Source organism: Kogia breviceps, chromosome 9 (genome assembly GCF_026419965.1).
Source record: "Kogia breviceps isolate mKogBre1 chromosome 9, mKogBre1 haplotype 1, whole genome shotgun sequence".
In the NCBI taxonomy this organism is placed as follows: Eukaryota; Metazoa; Chordata; class Mammalia; order Artiodactyla; family Physeteridae; genus Kogia; species Kogia breviceps.
Window position 1 is genome coordinate 84,140,545 of NC_081318.1, and position 21,105 is coordinate 84,161,649.

At 36.0% G+C, this 21,105-nt stretch overlaps 1 protein-coding gene across 2 annotated transcripts in view; it reads left to right on the forward strand.

Annotated features, from left to right (window-relative positions):
* Window positions 1-3,170: 3,170 nt before the first annotated feature.
* SEMA3C (semaphorin 3C) overlaps window positions 3,171-21,105 on the forward strand; it is a 196,596-nt gene continuing 178,661 nt past the window's right edge. For both annotated transcript variants that reach the window (XM_067042728.1, XM_067042727.1), the window contains exons 1-2: window positions 3,171-3,694; window positions 5,719-5,859. In XM_067042728.1, coding sequence (XP_066898829.1) covers window positions 5,757-5,859 — 103 coding nt within the window. In that variant the 5' untranslated portion in view covers window positions 3,171-3,694; window positions 5,719-5,756. The remainder of the gene's footprint in view (window positions 3,695-5,718; window positions 5,860-21,105) is intronic.

The window sequence follows — 21,105 nt, forward strand, 5'->3', positions numbered from 1 at the left end:
AAACCACTGTCACCAGTTTATTTTGTTCAGTGCCAGGGACTGTACAATTTGAGAAGCCTAGGGTCTAGTATATATCAAAAGAGAAAGAGATCAAGGGTCAGGGATATAGATTAGCAATGGGTTAAGAATGAAAGTAGAGATACACTCATCTTATTGAAAAATAAGGAATGATTTTAATAGAGGAAATACTAAAGCCTATCATCCATGCAGATAGCAATTCCACAACAGATTTCTAGACCAGACCTGTTTGACTGGCTTGCTCTCAGACCAACTAAGGTAAACCAAGGAGAAGTAAGGCTGATGTGAACAATGTAAATAACCATTTGAAGTACAAACTTTCTAAAGATATAGTTCAGGAGGTTTAAAAGGCTGCCATTTGGAATTTGAGAAAAGGAGGAAGATAGGAGAGAGGAGAGGTAAAGAGGAGAGGAGGATTAAAGAGAAGAAGCAAGTGTAACCATTGCTCAGGTTTATATTGAAAGAAATGAAATGATGAGTCAGTCATGCCCCGTTTCTCTTTCTAGTCCAATATTTACTAGCCATGTGACTTTGGGCAAAATCTTCAATGTTCTCATATGTAAAATAGTAACTTCATTTAAGAATGCTGTTCATATAATATGCAAAATGACTAGAATATACATGAACTATCTTCTCCTGTGACAAATACTAGTTATAACTAATAAGAGGACAACTTTCAATCTCTGAAGGACTGAGATTCTCGAGGTAAAGTTTATTTATATAATTCATCTGTATGATGGAGAAAATCTGAAACTAATCTATTTTCTTTAAATTTGAAATAAGAGAATTCATAGCTGTACAACTCATTAAAAAAAAAGATGAGTACATTACTCAAAATCAGTCCTAGAGTTTAAGTTAAATAGTATTTTTTAGGACCACCAAAAATATAAAATATTAAAAAATAAGGTCACTATACTTCAATAGAGAAACTTCAGTGTACAAGGTTCTATAACATTTCTATAACATCTCAATGAGAGTGATTCTAGTATTTTAACTTGGATTTTTTTCCCAAGACATTTTGATGAGGGCAAAATTTGTAACTAGTAGCCTCAAAACTTGTGTCATTACTCTTGTACATCTATGTAGTGTCCACCTTTCCCAAATTAGCTTACACAATTAGCTCATGTTGTTTCCCACCTGTAAGGACAGAGTCAAAGACTGCATGGGAGCAAAGTAGCACCGGCCAGCTATGTTTCTTATATAAGTCCTGTCAAGGTGTTTTAGGCTCCTAAGCAGTTTGGAGAAAGGGGAGCAGAGATAAATCTTGCTATGGGCACTTAGTGCCACTCTTAAAATTTCACTATATGGCCCAAGTTTCAATCAAACATGAGAAGGAATTGCATCCTTGTGCTTGAATCTGCCTTGGCTAATGCCTATCAATATTTTCATGACTCATTTTGAGGCGTGGCCAATGGTAAATGTCTGAGTACTAAGCAAATAGCATTCAGTGTCTCAGTGCTAGGCAAATACAATTCAATTAAATGCATAGAAAAGAAGTTTATTCAAGAAAGATAGAGGGAATCACAGCACAAGTTTCATAGACTGTGGTTAAATCTAAGCTATTTGTCACACTTTCTTAAAGCCTTTTGAATATATATGAGAGATTGAGATAATGCTTTGGGTTTTTGTAAATTGAGTTTGGTAGTAAACTCCCCTGTAAAAACACCATTTGACATGCATTTTACCTTGCATTTCTTCATCTCAGTTCCCTGAAACTGAAAAATAAATGTGTAAATATATTCTACTTTACATGGATTTACAGATTAATCAGTGTCTAATGACCCCACATTTTGAAATTAAGAATTATATAATTTGTTAAAGCTCACAGCATTCTTCTTTCTTAATGACTTATTCCCTGTCTTCCTAATTTACAAATGCTGACTCAGGCATCAGTAGGAAGATAATAGTGGTCAGTATAACTTGGGTCTTAATCAGTTTCAGAAGTATTTCAGAGAAAACCATGCATAGTGCTTACTCATGTTTGCATCTGGTTTTTTGATAATGTCAGATGTTTTGTGGGTTAAATTCATTATTACAAACTTATGTCAAGGAGCTACTCACATTTTTCTTGCACTAATTATCACAAAAAATAATTTAACTGTATTCGATTTTTTTAAAAGAGCACATCCACTGAATTGGAAATTTCTTTCATAAACATAGTTGTGTTTGAAGATAATATTGGCCCTGGAATATAATTTTTGAACACTTAAATTTGCATTCTTATTTGACATGATCCCTTCATATCTCAGCTATATAGAGAGAGTTAGGGACATGACTTATGTCAACATAACAAGTGGTGCTTAGGTACATGAAAGATATATCTTAATCACTTCTTCACTTCCTCCTACCTGAGATTTAGTTCAGTTGTCCCACTCCGTCAAAGATTTTGCACTCTCAGAAGTGTTTTATATGATAGTTTATAAGAATTTAGTGATTTGCTTTACTTCATAAAGAAAATTATGAGGAACAAGGTGGAGACATTACACTCCATGTTCCCTCTGTATAGTGACATCTGCTGGGCTGTAGCCCACAGTGCTTTTTAAGCAAGTACGTGCTCATTTTATGGAGGTGGAAGCTCATTTCTCCTGAAGTTCAAATATGTAGCTCATTGTGATCCGGAGGAATAATTTTCACTTAAACATCAAAGTCATTCCAGAGTTTAACAAGTTTACCTGAAAGTTGTGCTGGAAATATATCCCCTGAGGTCTAGATTTGTAAACCTCTCTCTGTTGGCATAGTTCAGAACAGCCTTCCTCTACAAAACTGTGAAATAATTTCTTGTAATTATGTTTTGGTAATATCTGGGAGGGTAGAGGTAGAGTATTGTATTATGAGTCAACGTGGTGAGGTCAACAGAGTTACCGCCTATCGGACATTAAGGAAACACAATAGGAAACAATACCCATTAAAAGGATAAACTTCTGCGATGAGGCTGTTGGTATATCTCGACCGGTTTTAGAAAATTTTCTACAAGAAAAGGACGAGAGACTCATGTCCTTTTAAAAACGCATCTCTTTGCCTTAAAAGGATTTAGTGATCCTTCTCTTGCAAAAGCTGCTTTGCACTTTGATATTTAAGGCAAGCTTAATCTTGAATGCCTTCCAAGAGCGGCCGGTAACAAACAAAAACCTTGAAGCACACCCTGTTAAGTTGTTCACTCCACTGCAGAGCGCGAAAACAGCAGAGGTGTTCAGTTCGTCCCCCAGACTGCTGCGGCGCATTCCTGTATCTCTAGGGCGGCTTGTCCTGGGGTCGGCCCCGCCCTGGCGGCTCCCTGCCACCCTCTCGCGGGCGCGCTCTGGGTGGGGCCTCGCGGCGGGTGGAGATGCGGCCGAGTGTGCTGGGCGGGTGAAGCGAGCCGGCTGGGCGGCGCGCCGGGGCAGCCAGAGCCGCGCGCCGCGTCGCTGTAATCGGACACCCGAGCGCTCGCCCCATGCGCCGGCCACTTTCCATTCACTCCGTAGTGCTTGATTGAGCGACGCAGAGCAGGGCTCCCGGTGCCGCGCCACTGCAACGTTGAGGATTCCTTTACAAAGAAACTCAGAGGACCGGGAAGAAAGAATTTCACTGCTGGGACGCCCTAGAAATTACGGTCTTGGGGAAAAGGACTACAAACACGCGGATCCAAACCTGTAGCAAATTGACGACTTTTCCGTGCTGATCTCGTCCCACATCGGTAAGCTGGATTCGTTGTTTTCAGCATTACAAATTTAGAAAAATATAACTTTTGGGTCTGTGTATAGACTTTTCGCATATCGGTGTGCTCAGGTCTGGATATTTTCTTAAGAGCGCATGCAGTTTGTCATGGAAGTGTTTCCCTTGCTGAGAGCCCGGCTGGAATTGTTTCTTTAGGTTGTGACACCTGCGGAGAGTTTAAAGCTGAGTATTTCCCTGCCTTCTAAGGCAAAATTACTCGAGAGGATTTTATAAAAGAGTCCTTTTCTTACGTGTTATTAGTGTTCAATCAGTACAAGTGAAAACAACAAGCAGCATGTCTTAAGTGTTTGAGTTAAAGGGAAGAAGTCATAAAATATGAGGGGCGGGGGCGTGCATGAGACACTTGGCTTTCACTCCCTTAACTCTAGGTTGGCTTGAATTCACATTGGTCTGTATACTCACTCCACTTGACCTGTCATTTCATCTCCAATATTATTCTTTGCAGTTTGTGGCATATGTAGCTCTCATGGAGGCATATCAGATAAGATATTGTTAATAGCAATATGTACAAATGCGTGATTATTATCAGCCTGCTTAATAAAGAGACAAAGTTTAGGAATATTTATAGCTTTGTGGGCGGGGTGGGGGGGGACTTTAAAGTCAACAAAACCAGGGAGCAAATTACTAAGGGAAAGTCACCCTATAAAATCAATTTTCTTCTAAGTTAATTTAGGGATGACAAGGTGAAGAGGTTGTGGAAGCAGGAAGAAAGTGTTTCTTTTGAAAATTACCAACACAAACATCTCTAGGGTTTCCTCCATCTGTGTGGTAAAAGAAGCATACAATTTTGTTTCCGCCTCTTATAACATATGTACCACCTAGGAAATCAACTTATAATTTTTGTTTACAATGGCATGTTTGGTTTAATTGTTCCTTTGCTTCTGTATTACTAAAGCTTTTCTATTGCTTCTGTTACTTTTCAAATTTTAGTGGCATTTCTTTATTGAATAAAATTACTGGTAAAATTTTAATTTTAAAAGCCACATAATATTGAAGATCAGAATTGTTATAACCTGTAAAAATAAATTTCTAGATTAAACTCTGTCATGTCATCTTATTGTATAATTGTGGTAGATTCAAAATGATGAGGTTTCTTTTATGGTCCTGAGTTTATTTTGCATATTGTAGCCACTAGAGCTCCTATAGATATGAAGTTACACATTACCTGATCTTTGTTATTCAGACATTAGTTAATAGCATGTATCAATTTTATAGCTATAGTTTCAAACAGTAATACCTGTCTCTCTGATTTATCTTTTGACATTTTGACAGCCCACTTTCTAGTCGATTTATTTTAAATATGCATTGAGGGATATATGGTTCACTGGATTGCTCACCACTAAGTCATTGGTTTGAATTTGGCACAAATCCATGATTACCTCATCTACATCATTTAACAGCTGTATGGTCATCTGTATAAACTGGCAGATAACTAATTCCAGTGATCAAGGATTGAGCACTAGTAGATCTCTGTGTAGACATATCATTTCAGAGATGGTTACTCCAGAAGAGCTAATGAGTGTGTGGAAGTGAATGTTCATGTGGGATTTTCCTACTGCTACTCTATTTATGGTAGAAAGAGAAGTTTTCATCCACTAATACCTATCTGCACCATTCTCAAGTCTTTTCAGTGTAATGTGTCTTTTAAAGAGAAGAACAAGTTTAAATATCGGCTTTTCCTTTGGGAATCAGTAACTTTTTCCTGGCTGCCTTGTTTAATATTAGCATTATTTTGCTGGAAGATGAAATAATTTCACTTTTAACAAAGACTTCCAGACACAAATGAAATCAAATCCAAATTTTCACATCTAAGAAACAGTCACAGCACCTCCTACTGTTTGCATGACTGTAAAAGTTCAGCTGTGTCTTTTGTGAATAGAGTGCTCTGTCTAGATTGCTGGTTTTGTGTGTGGGGGGGGCAGTGGGGGTGTGCTCCTAAAATGTGAAGTGAAATATAACAAACTTGTTATCTTTATTTTAAAGGTATTTTCCCTTGGATATTAACTTGCAAATCTGCAGAAATGGCATTCCAGGCAATTTGGGTCTTGGTTGGAGTATTTGTTTGTTCTACCTGTGTAAAAGGATCATCTCAGCCCCAAGCAAGAGTTTACTTAACATTTGATGGTAAGAAAGTTGATAAACACTCTGAGGACAATGTTATTTGAAGTCTTTTTTTCTTATCCAGATTCAAAAATTACTAAAGACAGTAAAATATTATTGAGTATTGATTAGCTTTACAAATATCTAGTGGACAGCTTTTTGGATGACAGCTATTTTAAATTATTGTTTAATAGACAAAAGCCTCTATTGCATTTGTTTATGAAAATGCTTGAAGTATATTCTGCCCTTTCTGAAGTTTCTTCTGTGTTTGCATGCACATGTGTGAGGAGATGGTGAAGAGCTCAAAGCCTAAGATCTTTGATCTTAGTAGTCCTTTGGCTTTGTTGAGGAACACCCCTTAAGTGCTAATCCTCATCAGCAGAAACAGCTATGCAGGTTTAATTATTGAAATGTTTTCTAATACATTTTGGGCCTTAGCCTCAAAACTGGTCTCTCCGTACATTGTTCGACTGGTGTTTCTTCTATTTCCATGAGGAGTTCCTGAGGTGGGCAAAGTCTCCTAATTAATTGAAAAGGACTTAAAAGAATAGTTGGAAATAGGCTTTTGATTGCTGTTGTATGCAAATGTTCTCTTCAGAAGCTTAGGGAAATGAGTGTGATTTCAAATTTTCACAAACATGAAAGGCTTAAGGTCCTCTGAGGGTATGGTTTGCCAAATGTGTGCATGAGCTTTAACGTATATAGTTCAAATGACTTGTAGATGGATGATTTTGGTCAGTCACGTAACCCATACTAATTGGACAGATGGAATAAGAAATGGATCAGGAAGATCAGCCTGCCCGTCTGGGTCACTTATATTTTTATTACTTCTTTCAGCTCTGTCTCTGTGTAAACCTCAGTGTCACTGGGCATATTTTCATTTATTTGAGAAATAGTATACTCTGAAGCCTTATATAGCAGGGTGTCTTTGAAACTCTATCTTGAATGTCAAACAGCAGTATGACTGACACTTATCACTCAAATGGCTATCTTTTTTTCTTTCTTTCTTAAATCACCAAGTGCTTTCCCCAAGGTCATCATAAGCACTGAAGGGGCCTTATTTAGAACTTAGAGTGTGTGAGCTTCTAATTGTTTCCTTAGCTTCTGAGTTAGGCATTCCCCTCAAAAACCCATGGCTATCCAGTTAAGTTGGGAAGAAAGGAAAAACAGACCTTTGAAGTATCTTTTTTTTTTTAAATTACTAACAAATCTTGCAGTCTGCTAACACCTCTTCTCCAAAGATGAGAACTATGAATTACCTAATCAGATAAAAAAGAAAGGCATTAAGGAACAGTACAATTTCTCCCCAGTTTTCTGTATTTCTCTCAGCATATAGGAAGATGGAGTGGTCTCATAGATGAGGTATCTAAACCTGCTCTCTCTATTAACATCGAAACTAATCGAACTTCTTTTAACTGAAACTTAAGCCAAAATATGTAAATATTAAAAACAAGTGTGTCACTAGACATAATTCATCAAGTCTGTGTTTGACAAGACAATTACAATTTACCTTTTACAGAGGAAATTAAGTAATACAATCTTTTAAAACCAAACTTCAATACCATGTAAGACAATGACTGCTATTTACAAAGTGACTAGAAATTATGAAGCGCTTTTTAAAATTCTGAATATCTAAAATTGTAAATGCTCTTAAACTTAAAACAGATTCTTACAGAATAGTACTTTAATTTATAACATATGCAGAATACAGCATGATTAGATAAGCTAATGAACTGAAAGTCTTATAATTCCTATTTTATTCTTCCCAAGAGTCTTACTAGGAAATAATTAGAGAGATAGAATTCACTTAATTTGAATACTGTTTTAAAGAGATATATCAACAAGCATAACGAAATGCCACGATTTCTAAATTAATACCAAAAAAACTCCAAAAATGAACTGTTTGGTAGACAAAGTATCATTGGAAAAGTACCTTGAGCAAAACCAATTGTTAACATGTATATATTTTAATCATTAATTCATAGTAATTTTCTTAAGAGATTTGACAGTGTACCTGCTTGAGATCCTGTTCCAAATTTCTTATCACTTAAAGTGTCTCTTTGATCTTATTATGACTTCTCTGAGTATCACACTGAATAGGTTACTAAATTTCTTCCAAAATGGTTTAGTCTTAACATCAAAATATAGAACTTTGTACAGGGTTGATATATATATGAATATGTTAATTTAAATATATACAGATATATACTTTCATTTATTTCATATTTAAAAATTTCTGGGCCTCCCTGGTGGCGCAGGGGCTGAGAGTCCACCTGCCGATGCAGGGGACACGGGTTCGTGCCCCGGTCCAGGAAGATCCCACATGCCATGGAGCGTCTGGGCCCATGAGCCATGGCCACTGAGCTTGCGCGTCCGGAGCCTGTGCTCCGCAGCGGGAGAGGCCACAACAGTGAGAGGCCCGCGTACCGCAAAAAAAAATTAAAAAAAAAAAATTTCTGAGTGACACATTAGAAGAATCCTCTCAGTCTTGTCTTACTGTCCAATTAAGAATCACAGTCAATTTAAAGGTGTGTGAAGTAAGAGATCTCTTCTCCCATCCAAATTCCATCCCTGCTTGTGGTGGTGATAACATTTGGGAAACAATGATTTACAGATTTGCCTTCCCTATTCATCTAGTGCAAGGTCAACCAGATGGTCATCACTACTATGGGAGAATGTACTTCAGGTGTTATTAATTAGTTACATTTGTGCTAGATAAATCTTGCATGTTAAAAGAACTGTGACTCCTATTAGATATTGCATTTCATAATTTTTATAATTCTTATTTTATGCCATATACCTTTTCAAATGAATAAAAAGTTCATGCAAATTATTTTTGAGTTGAATTTTTCTTGAAAAAAATTCCAATTGTTTGACAAATTCACATTTCATAACATTATTGTCATATTTTTTTTCCAGAAAATCTTTAAGATCAATAAGGGTCATAAGGAAAGGCGAGGCTATGTATATAAATAGACAAAACTTGTTTTGCTTGCTAATATACAAGGGAAATCATTGTTGAAAAGATTCTGCTTTATCAAGAAGAAATTTTAGCATGTAGTCTTTTACAAAATCAGGAATAAATAGTCCATAATTTGACAGAAGATATCAGTTGCATGTAATTTTAAGAAAAGGTGCTGAGCTTCAGAAAAATGGAAATATTGTCTATATTTGAACAGATATGAAATCTGATGACTGCTTTAAATGTGTTAAATATTGTTTCTATTAAAAAATGAGATAGATTCTTTTCTCTTTTGTTTACATTTTTACTGTGATATAATTGACATATAACATTGTATTAGTTTTAGGTGTACAACATAATGATGCGATATTTGTATACACTGCAAAACGGTTACTGCAACAGGTTGTTACCGTATGTCATTGTAGAAAGTTCCAAAAATTATTTTTCTTGTGATAAGAACTTTAAGATTTGCTTTCTTAGCAACTTTCAAATACAGTATTATTAATTGTAGTCACCATGCTATATAGTATATCCCCATAATGTATTTATTTTATACCCAGAAGTTTATATCTTTTGACCCCTTCACCAGTTTTGCCCACCCCCCACCCCCTGCCTCTGGAACCACCAATCTGTGCTCTGTATCTAAGGCTTGGATTTTTTTTTTTAAGATGCCATATATAAATTAGATCATACAGTTTTTGCCTTTGTCTGACTTATTTCACTTAGCATAATGCCCTCAAGGACCATCCATGTTGTTGCAAATAGCAAGATTTCATTCTTTTTTGTGGATGAATAATATTCCATTGTATATGCATACTGTATCTTCTTTGTCCATTCATCCATTGATGGCAGCTTAGGTTGTTTCCATATCTTGGCTACTTTAAATAATGCTGCAGTGAACTTGGGTGTTCACATATCTTTTGAGTTAGGGTTTTCATTTTCTTTGGATAAATACCTAGAAGTGGAATTACTGAATCATATGGTAATTCTATTTTCAGTTTTTTGAGGAACCTCCCCACTGTTTTCTATAGTTGCTGCAGCAATTTACATTCCAACCAACAGTGCACAAGGGTTCCCTTTTCTTCACATTCTCACCAACACTTATTTCTTGTCTTTTTGTTGGTAGCTGTTCTGACAGATGTGGTCTAAGGTGAGCTACCTCATTGTGATTTTGATTTGCATTTCCCTGAAGATGAGTTATGTGGAGTATCTTTTCATGTGCCCCTTGGCCATTTGTATGACTCTTTGGAAAATGTTTATTCATATCTTCTGCCCATTTTTTAGTCGAATTATTTGTAATTTTGCTATTGAGTTGTATGAGGCCTTTATATATTGTGGGTAATACCCCTTATTGGATATATAATGTGTTTTGCAAATATATTCTCCCATTCAGAAGGTTGCCTTTTTATTTTGTTGATGGGTTCCTTTGCTGTGCAGCAGCTTTTTACTTTGATGTAGTTCCATTTGTTGATTTTTGCTTTTGTTGCCTTTGCTTTTGGAGTCAGACCAAAAAAATCATCGCCAAGACTGATGTCAAGGAAGTTATTTCCTGTGTTGTCTTCTAAGAATTTTTTGTTTCTGCTCTTACTTTTAAATCTTTAATCCATTTGGAGTAAATTTTTGTGTATGCTATAAAATAATAGTCTGGATTCTTTTTTTTTTTTTTTTTTTGCATTGGGCTGTCCAGTTTTTCCAACACCATTTATTGAGGAGGCTGTCCTTTCCCCATTGTATATTCTTAGCTTCTTTGTTGCAAATGATTGACCGTGTATGCTTGAGTTTATTTCTGGGCTCTGTGTTCTGTTACATTTACCTATGTGTCTGTTTTTATGCCAATACTGTACACTTTTGATTACTACAGCTTTGTAATATAGTTTGAAATCAGGGTGCATTATATCCCAGCCTTATTCATCTTTCTCAAAATTGCTTGGCTATTCAGGGTCTTTTGTGGTTCCATACAAATCTTGGAATTGTTAGTTCAATTTCCGTGAAAGACGTCATTGGAATTTTGATAGGGACTGCACTGAATCTGTATATTGCTTTGGGTAATATGGACATTTTAACTGTATTAATTCTTCCAATGCATAAGCACGGAATGTCTTTTCATTTCCATGTTTCTTCTTCAGTTTCTTTCAGTATATAGTTTTCAGTGTATATAGGTCTTTCACCTCTTTGGTTAAATTTATTCCTAGGTATTTACTCTTTCTTTCCTTTTAAATAAACTTTACTGTTAGAAGAGTTTTAGATGTACAGAAAAATTAAGAAGGTAGTACAGGGAGCTTCCATATACCCTACACCCAGTTTCCGCTCTTGCTGACATCTTATATTAATATGGTACATTGGTTACAATTAATAGACCAATATTTATATATTAGTATTAAATAAAGTCCATTTTTTTAGATTTCCTTAGTTTTCACCTAATGTCCTTTTTCTGTTCTAGGATCCCATCCAGGATAGCACATTACATTTAGTCATCATGTCTTACTCAGCTCCTCTCATATCTGCTTTTCAAAGCAAAACAAAGAGAAGCTCCTCCATGGTTCCTGTGGTAAATTAGTCTCTCCTGCTTCTGTCTTTGGTCTTGGGCCATGCACAACTAAAAGTTTAATATTTAAGGCATTCTTCCTGATGCTGCTTTTTGTAAGAACAGAAAATAATGGGAAATAGTAATATTCTAACACTCAGAAATTCATAGCACCAATGTAGGTGCTAAATACATACTTCACTGAGTTTATGTAGTGATCCAGTGAGGTAGTTTGTATAGAGTCTTCCAAAGCCACAGTCTGTGTTTTCATTGTTGATAGAAGCTCCCTTGCTGTCTTGGTCCTCCGGATTCCTTTACAAGTATGAGTGGCTATGCGACTCAAGTTTAGTCAATGTGATGTAAGAGAAAGATGCTAGGTAAGGTTTATATAATGCACAAACTCACCGGCATTCATTTGGCCCTTTATCCTTTGCCCTAATCCATGGTTCCTATCTGGAATATCAGAAATGGTTTTGATTAATAGAAATAAAGTATTTTATTCTTTCTGATGCAATTATAATGGGAGGATTGTTTTCTTAATTTCTCTTTCTAATAGTTCATTGTTAGTGTATAGAAATGCATCAAAATTTTGAATATTGATTTTGTACCCTGAAACTTTACTGAATTTATTAGTTTAACAGTTTTTTTGTGAAGTCTTATGAATTTCTATATATATAATCATGTTGTCCACAAATAGTGACAATATTACTTCTTCCTTTCCAATTTGGATGTCTTGTATTTCTTTTTCTTTCCTAATTGCACCGGCTAGGACTTCCAATATTATGTTGAATAGAAGTGGCAAGAGTGGGCATCCTTGTCTTGTTCCTAATCTTAGAGGAAAAGCTTTCAGCTTTTCACCATTGAATATGAGGTTACCTGTGGGTTTGTCATATAGGGTCCTTATTATGTTGAAGCATGTTCCCTCTATACCCCCTTTGTTGAGTTTTTATTGCAAATGAAAGTTGAATTTTGTCAAATGCTTTTTCTGCATTTATTTGAGACAATCATGTGATTTTTCTCCTTCATTTTGTTAATGTGGTATATTATGTTGGTTGATTTGCAGATGTTGAACCATCCCTATATCCCTAGAATAAATCCCACTTGATCATGGTGTATGCTCTTTTTAATGTATTGTTGAATTCTGTTTGCTAATATTTTGTTGAGGATCTTTGCACCTGTGCTCATCTGGGATATTGGCCTGTAATTTGTGTGTCTGTGTTTGGTGTCCTTTACTGGCTTTGGTATCAGGGTAATTAATGCTGGCCTCATAAAATGAGTTTGGAAGCATTCCCTCCTCTTCAATTTTTTGGAAGAGTTTTAAGAAGGATAGATATTACATCTTCTTTGAATGTTTGGTAGAATTCACCAGAGAAGCCATCTGGTCCTAGACTTTTGTTTGTTGGGACATTTTTGATTACTGATTCAATCTCTTTATTAGTAATTGGTCCATTCAGATTAGCTATTTCCTCATCGTTGAACCTTGGCAGATTGTATGCTTCTAGAAACTTATCCACTTCTTCTGGGTTGTCAAATTTGTTAGTGTTTAATTGTTCATAGTCTTTTATGATTCCTTTTATTTCTGTGATTTCTTGTATTTCTGTAAAGTCTCCTTTTTCGTTTCTGATTTTATTTATTTGAACCCTCTCTCTTTTTCTCTTTTTTTTTTTTTTTTTTTTTTTTTTTTTTTGCGGTATGCGGGCCTCTCACTGTTGTGGCCTCTCCCGTTGCGGAGCACAGGCTCCGGACGTGCAGGCCTAGCGGCCATGGCTCACGGGCTTAGTTGCTCCGCGGCATGTGGGATCTTCCCGGACCAGGGCACGAACCCGTGTCCCCTGCATCGGCAGGCGGATTCTCAACCACTGCGCCACCAGGGAAGCCCTCTTTTTCTCTTTGGTGCATCAAAAAAATTTTGTTTATCTTTTCAAAGAACCAGATCTTAGTTTCATTAATCTTTTCTGTTGTCTTTTAGTCTCTGTTTAATTTATTTCCACACTGATCTTTATTATTTCCTCCCTTCTACTAATTTGGGTTTCATTTATTCTTCTTTTTCTAGTCCATTTAAATGTAAAGTTAGGTGGTTTATTTGATCTTTTCTTGTTTCTTGAGGTAGGCCTGTATCACTAAGATTCCCTCTTACAACTGTTTTTGCTCTATCCCATAGATTTTGGTGTGTTGTAGTTCTTGTATTTCCATTTTCATGTGTCCCAAGGTATTTTTTGATTTCTCTTTTGATTTCTTCATTGACCCATTGGTTGTTCAGTAGCATGTTGGTTAATCTCCACATATTTGTGGGGGTTTTTTCTTGTAATTGATTTCTAGTTTTATACTATTATAATCAGAAAAGATGCTTGAATTGATTTCAATCTTCTTAAATTCATTGAGACTTGTTTTATGACCTAACGTATGATCTATCCTGGAAAATATTCCATGTGCACTTGAGAAGAATGTGTATTCTGCTGCTTTTGGATGGAATGTTCTGTATACATCTGTTAAATTTTTCTGGTCTAATGTGTTGTTTAAGACTGATGTTCTGTTAATTTTCTGTCTGGATGATCTATCCATTGATCTTAGTGGGGTACTAAAGTCCCCTGCTATTATTATACTGCTGTCATTTTCTCCCTTTCGGTCTGTTAATATTTGCTTTATATATTGAGGTACTCTTACTTTAGGTGCACAAATATTTACAAATGTTGTATCTACTTGTTGGTTTAACCCCTTTATCATTATGTAATGACCATCTTTGGTTTTTTTTTTTTTTACATTATTTGTTTTAAAGTCTATTTTGTCTGATATAAGTATAGCTACCCTATCTTTCTTTTGGTTTTGTTTGCATAAAACATATGTTTTCATCCCTAACATTTAGTCTATGTATGTCCTTACGTCTGAAGTGAGTCTCTTGTAAGAAGCATGTAGATGGGCCTTGTTTTTTAATCCATTCAGCCACTCTGTCTTTTGATTGTAGAATTTATTCCCTTTACATTTAAAGTAATGTTTAATAGATATGTACAAATTTGCTAATTGTTTTTTTTGCCTGTTTTGTAGTTCTTCTCTGCTCTTTTCATCTTCTCTTACTCTCTTCCCTTTTGTTTTTATGACTTTCTTTAGTGTTATGCTTAGATTTTTTTCTCATCTTTTGTGTATCTACTATAGGTTTTTGCTTTGTGGTTACCATGAGGTTTACATATAACAGCTTATATACATAACAGTCTACTCTAAGTTGAAAACAAGTTAAATTTGAATGCATTCTAGAACTGTATACTTTTACTCCCCCCACCACCTTTTATGTTTTTGATTTCACATTTTACATCTTTTTAGTTTATGTATCCCTTAACTAATTATAGTTATAGTTATTTTTACTACTTTTGTCTTTTAACCTTCACACTAGCTTCATAAGTGATTAATCCACTACCTTTACTATATAATCCAGTGAGATTTTTATTTTCATATGTTTTCTTGTTACTAATTGGTACCATTTCTTTTCAGCTTAAAAAAGTCCCTTTAACTTTTCATGTAAGGTCATTTCGCTGGTTATGAACTCCTTTAGCTTTTTCTTGCTTGGAAAACTTTATCTCTCCTTCAATTCAGGATGATAACCTTGTGGGGTAGAGTCTTTTTGGTTGGAAGTTTTTCCTTTCAGCACCTTGGATATATCATGCTATTCCCTCTGTCCTGCCAAGTTTCTGCTGAAAATTCTGCTGATAGTCTAATGGGGGTTCCCTTATATGTAACAAGTTGTTTTTTTCCTCTTGCTGTTTTTAGTATTCTTTCTCAATCTTTGAATTGTGACGGTGTAATTATGATGTGTCTTGGTGTGGATCTCTTTGGGTTCTTCTTATTTGGAACTTTCTGGGATTCCTGGATCTGGATTCTGTTTCCTTTCCCAGGTTAGGGAAGTTTTCAGCCATTATTTCTTCAAATAGACCTTCTGTCTTTTTTCTCTCTCTTCTCCTTCTGGGACCCCTATAAGGCAAATGCTGTTTCTCTTTATGTTGTCCTATAGGTCCTATAAACTATCTTAACTTTTTAAAATTCTTTTTTTCTTTTGCTGCCCTGTTTGTGTGAATTACCACTGCCCTGTCTTCCAGATTACCGATTCCTTCTTCTGTTTCATCTAGTCTGCTGTTGAACCCCTCTAGTGTATTTTTCAGTTCCATTTTTGTATTCTTCAATTCTGAGACTTCTGTTTGGTACTTTCTTATCTTTTCTGTATTTGTTGAAGTTCTCACTGTGTTCATCCAGTCTTCTCCCAAATTCAATGAAAATCTTTATGACTAGTACTTTGAACTGTTTATCAGATAAATTACTTGTCTTCATTTAATTCAGATTTTTTCTGAGGTTTTATTTTGTTCTTTGTTTGGAACATATTCTTGTTTCCTCATTTTGCTTGACTCTCTATATTTGTTTCTATGTATTAGATGAAACAGCTACCTCTCTCCGTCTCAAAGGAGTGGTCTTATGTAGGAGATGAACTTTGTTGTTCAACCTTGCAATAACTCTTGCTTGTCTCTCAAACCTTTGTAATTGTCTAAGCAACCTGATTTATTTTGGGGATGTCACAGATGTTGAGGGTGTACCAAGCCCCGTCAGTGTTCCATAGAGAGGGCTCTCAGAGAGCACCTAGTTTCAGGCTGATTGGAAAGAATACCCTAAGGTAGCAGCTTTTAAAGTATGCAAATATATACAGCTCTGTGGGACCACAAATGTAAGTCCTGCTGTCTTCCATATCAGGTGATGTGGAGGTGTCCCCTGGATGACAGTTGCAAAACTCAGGGCTCCAAACGAGTGTATAAACTCCTTTCTGGGAGGCACCAGTGAGCTGTAGTGAGGCTGAGGGAGGAGAATACAATGATGGCATTCCCTGTCCTACATTCCCTGAGAGCACTTCCATAGCTTCTAGATGTGTGGCAAACCTTAAGTCTCCCGCTCAGGTTGAAGCTCAAGAAAATAGGCCTTTTTTCACAGAAAGACTGGGGTTGTGTTTCATTCTGCTGACTGTTCAATGCCCTGGGTGTGGTAGCCCTCCAAGAACTGACTCTCTGATCGTTTCAGTCCTGTAGGGCCCAGAAACGGAAGCTCCCCTGGCCACCAGAGGCAGGTGATCAGGGTGCATCTCCTGTGTGGACTGTGCACACCTGCTGGCTTTAGCGAGGCAACAGGAGAACTCAGGGTCATGATGCATCTGCAGATGTTAACTTTAGAGATGGAGCAGGAGAGTACAGTAATGCAACTTCCAGCTTTAGAAGGCAGCAGGAGAACACACGGCAGGTCATGAATGCCAGAGATTTAGCGGAGCAGCAGGAAAGTGCTGTGACTGTATGTGCCTGATGGTACTAGCCAGGTAGAGGGGAGAACACAAAAAATGTCACCCACCAACACCTCCATCCCCAGAGAGAGTCCTAAAAGGCTACTACACCTCCAGCAGATGCTTTAAGATTAGCAAATGAATTTCCTTCACATATAGACCAGGAGGTTTTCAAACTGCTACTTTTGTGCTATGTCCCAAGGCGAGTTGTCTGTATGTAAAAGCCCTTTAATAGCAGAATCTCACTTCCCAGCAGCCTTCTGGGTCTCCTGGACATAAGCCCCTTTGTTTTCAAAACCAGACATTATGGGGCCTCATGTCTCCTGTGCAAGTCCCAAGGGTTGGGGTGCTTGATATGGGGCACAAACCATTTACTCCTCAAGGAGAAGCTCTATATTTGTGAGATCCCTCCTAATTGTGGGTTGCTGTGCCAGAGGTGGATTTTTTGGCAAAGAAGCACTAATTCAGTCATGTGGATGTTTTGGTTTTGTTATTATAAACCTCTAAGTTATCAGACCTTATTTTTTTAAGTAATCCTGATAAATACTGGATTATCATTTTTGTTTGTGCTTTTAGATCTAGAAAGATAATATTCTGAAATAAAGAAGTAGGATAAGACTAAGGAGCACTCAATAAAACACAAGCTTCAAAAAGCCTGAATATCATTGTACTGAATAGGCAGCTGTCTGGCTCCACTTCAAGTTTTCTTTTTAGAGTTTCTAAAAAACTCTTATGAGTTATCAAGATAACCATGGATATATTTTAAATTGCTTTATAAAGCTATGAATGCTCAAAAATAAATTCATTGATAGTTAAATGCATGGCAGAAAAGTCAATTGTTTGTGACTGCTAGTAATTCCTTGCTATGTTCAGTAAAGACTTTCTACTACTAAACTGTTCCTCACCCCATTTAAGCCTGTGACTAATTACCTAAAACTCAAAAGAAAAAACAATTAAAAGATTAAAACTCCATAAAGACTTTTACTATTTGGATACATAGCTAATATTGGCCAATTTTCCAGCCTAAAGTTGAGTTTTACATTTACATTTACATATGCATGACAGTGGTTTAAAAACATAAAAATGTCAGTGTGAGTTGTATCGGGAAACAAGTGTATTCAGTGTAGAGACTAGGGTTGCATAAGATTATAAGCTTTTTCAGTTATTTACTTTGTGATTCTTTTTGCCTTCTTTCAGTGCTGAATTTTAATTAATAAAGTTGTCAAAGTCTCCAGGTCATTGATAGTATACAAATGAAAGATGATGGAATTTTACAAAACTTCTTTTATCTTTTAATATCTGCCTCATTTGACAAGAGGCTTAGTTAATTAAACAATAAATGAAAGGACCCCTGTGAACTAGTAGGCTGAATCCAAAAGCTGATAAATTGTTATTGGACAATAAACTCAAAACAATAAATTGCCTCTTTATGAACTCTGGTAGCATTAACATCGCAAGGCACATTTGTTGAAAAGAGTTTGTCTACTGGTTGCCCAAGAGATAAAAATAAAGCCTTGATTACTCCATTAATCTTGGAGAATGCTCTCGGTTGTATTGAATCTTCTGAAATACTTAGTTCTAGGGAAAACTTATGTTACTACAATTTCCTTTAATTTCCCTTCCAGTGATCTCAGTTAAATGTCAGTTAAACATCTTAAATAACACCTGCATGTTTTAATAAACCTAACTCAACAAGGGGTGCTGTGTGAATAAGAAGCTCTTTGCATTCTTCCCCTGTGAGAGAGTCACTGAACTCAGGAAGGGATTGATGAATGCAAGTGTGAGTTGGATGTTACCTAAAGCATAAAGAATCTTTAGAGTAGCACTAAATTTGTGATGTAAAGAGCAAGTTAAAACAGTTGTAAAATACTGTGGGAATAGAAAATGAGAAGAAATTGCCAAAAAATTCATATGTCTATTTTGCCTTAAGGTATATATTGACATGGGACTCTAGTAGTCAAAAATAAGACAAAAATCTGTTTCAAAGCCTTGAATTGGAGGAGAGAAGTTTTAAGTACAGCAAAGAATGTCTCTTGGGAAATATTAGGACAGAAATGTATTACAATGATATGCTGTGGATCTCTTTTAAAATGATTTTTAGAAAAAATGTTGGAAACATTTCCTGTCATAAAAAAGTAATTCTTGTTCTAGGTGAGTTTTCTCAGAATCTAATAAGCTTAATTCTGTTGCCAAAAGATGATGTTCTGATGTTAAGCCATTCCTGGAGGTACAAGGTTCCTGCAGTTGGGAACAAAGAGGGATGCTTCAGTAATCTGAAATCAGAAGAGTGAGTTTATATGCTCTGTTAATTTAGTCAACCAACTATTGCAATTCCATGAAAAAAATGTGTCATATTCCGTGATTATCCATAGATACATGTGAATATTTATGATTGAACTGTCAAATGAAGGTGGCTCAAGTGATGCTTGATAGATTATTTTAAATCCATTTTACATGTTGATCAAATTTGTGGATATGTTTTTCACAAGTGTGGATAATAGGATGCGTTACATAGACTTTCTTTGCAGTTTTGATTTAGAAAAATATACCTAGAACTAAATATATGCATTTTTCCATCCTTCATAGATGTGTGCTACCATTTTGTCTTCTGTGTTTCTAAAATATTTTGATAATTTATTTGTATTCATTATAATAATAATCACTAACATTAATGTTGCCTTTGTGCCAGGCTCTATTCTAAATACTTCACATTACCGCATTTTATTCTCTAACAACACTGTGAATTAGGTACTATTTTCATCCTCATAAAATGGAGGTACAGAGAAAGTAACTTGCCCGAGGTCACAGGAATGGAAAGAGAGACGATAAAACACAAGCAGTCAGAGTCCAGAGCCAGAGCCATTTCTGTAGATGCTGCTAGAATTAGTTTTAAGGTCCACAAAAATCACAATTAAAATAAAAAAACATTTTCTGAGCAAGTCACACTATAACTCACTTTATCATGTTAAGGGTGTCACAGTATATTTTTGCTCTTCTCTTGGAACAACAAGCCTTCCTGAAAATAAAGGAAATAAAACTCATTCTGTATACCATTCCTAATTCCCTCTTCAATTTCAGTTTCATCAAGGTAAGGATGAGGGAATCACCCTCTGGAACAAGTTTATTTTGTTGCTGTAGGTGAGGTTTCCTTTTGTGGCTGTGAGAGCAAATCTGAACTCAGACAAAGGATAACTATAGAAAAACTTATTATTCACTCTCCTTACCTCACTATACAGATTTATCAGGGTGTGTCTCCATAAGTTCAATATAGCCTGTACTTTCTTTTAAAGAAAAAAAAAAATTTAGGTGTTTTTTTTTTATGGATACCATTGCAGCATCAACTAACTGTAGCACTGAGACACACTCAGTTTTTTCAGTTTCCTAATATCTCATATATAATGAGGTTAAAAAAAATCCAGTCATTTTTATTTTAGTTCCATCACTGTCAAAAAATAAAAGTATTCATAAAGAGAGCTGCAGGCTTTGGGCAAACTCCAGGACTCTTTTGCCTTCTGCATTTCCATTTATGTGTTACTGAGAACCTCTGCTGTTAATGAAAACAGTTAAAAGCAAGGAACAGAAAGGTTAGACGTATTCTAAGGCAGAGTATGAGTTGGCAAGAAGGGCATATAAAAGGCAGAGCTGAGTGCTGAGCCATGTGCTATTTTAGGGCAGCACTAGCCATGAAACAATGTGCTGAGCTGTAAAAGATGGCAAGTACATTCTACATTTCCAAGATGCATGCTCAGAAACAATCACTTCTATACTCCCTCCTTATTCAGTAAGAATTAAGTGCCTTTGAGCCCTCAGTAGTAATATTTTACTTCTGCAGGGTGCTTTTTACTTTTCGGAGAATTTCCACACGTTATCTCATTTATTACAGAGTGCTTAGGCAATAGGCGGGCATGGAGGCCCCAAGGAGCTAAATGTCTTGGCTAAGGATCTACAGCTTGATGGTAACAGAGACAAGACTGGAAGAGGGAAATGGTATAGGAAAAAGAAAACTAATTATGTAGAGAATAAGAGACATTCTGCAAAAATGTATATTACAAAATCTGCAGAAATGCCAGGCCATTAATTTCAATATTAGCAAATTTGTCACATGCTATTTGCTTCCCCAAAGTATGCACAACACTGTAGCTTTAACATACCTTACATTTTTAATTAACTACTGATTTTAGCATAATTTATGGATTATTATATGTCAGGCTTCAAATATATTGAACAACATATTAGAAATGCCTGTAAATTTTCTTTGAAAAGATTGAGGCAATACGTAAATACCAGAAGTTCATATTTTTGTTTCTAATTCATGTAAGTTAGTGAACATACTTTCCTTGCCTTGCCTTCCCCAAGTTACTGCTTTTGTAGTCAAGAGTTTCACTTGCTGTGCTGTGTACATTAGGATTCCATTTTCCCCTTTGTCAATCTTTAGAACAGAGTATTCTATGTATTATCTTAGAAGGAAACAATCATTAAAAT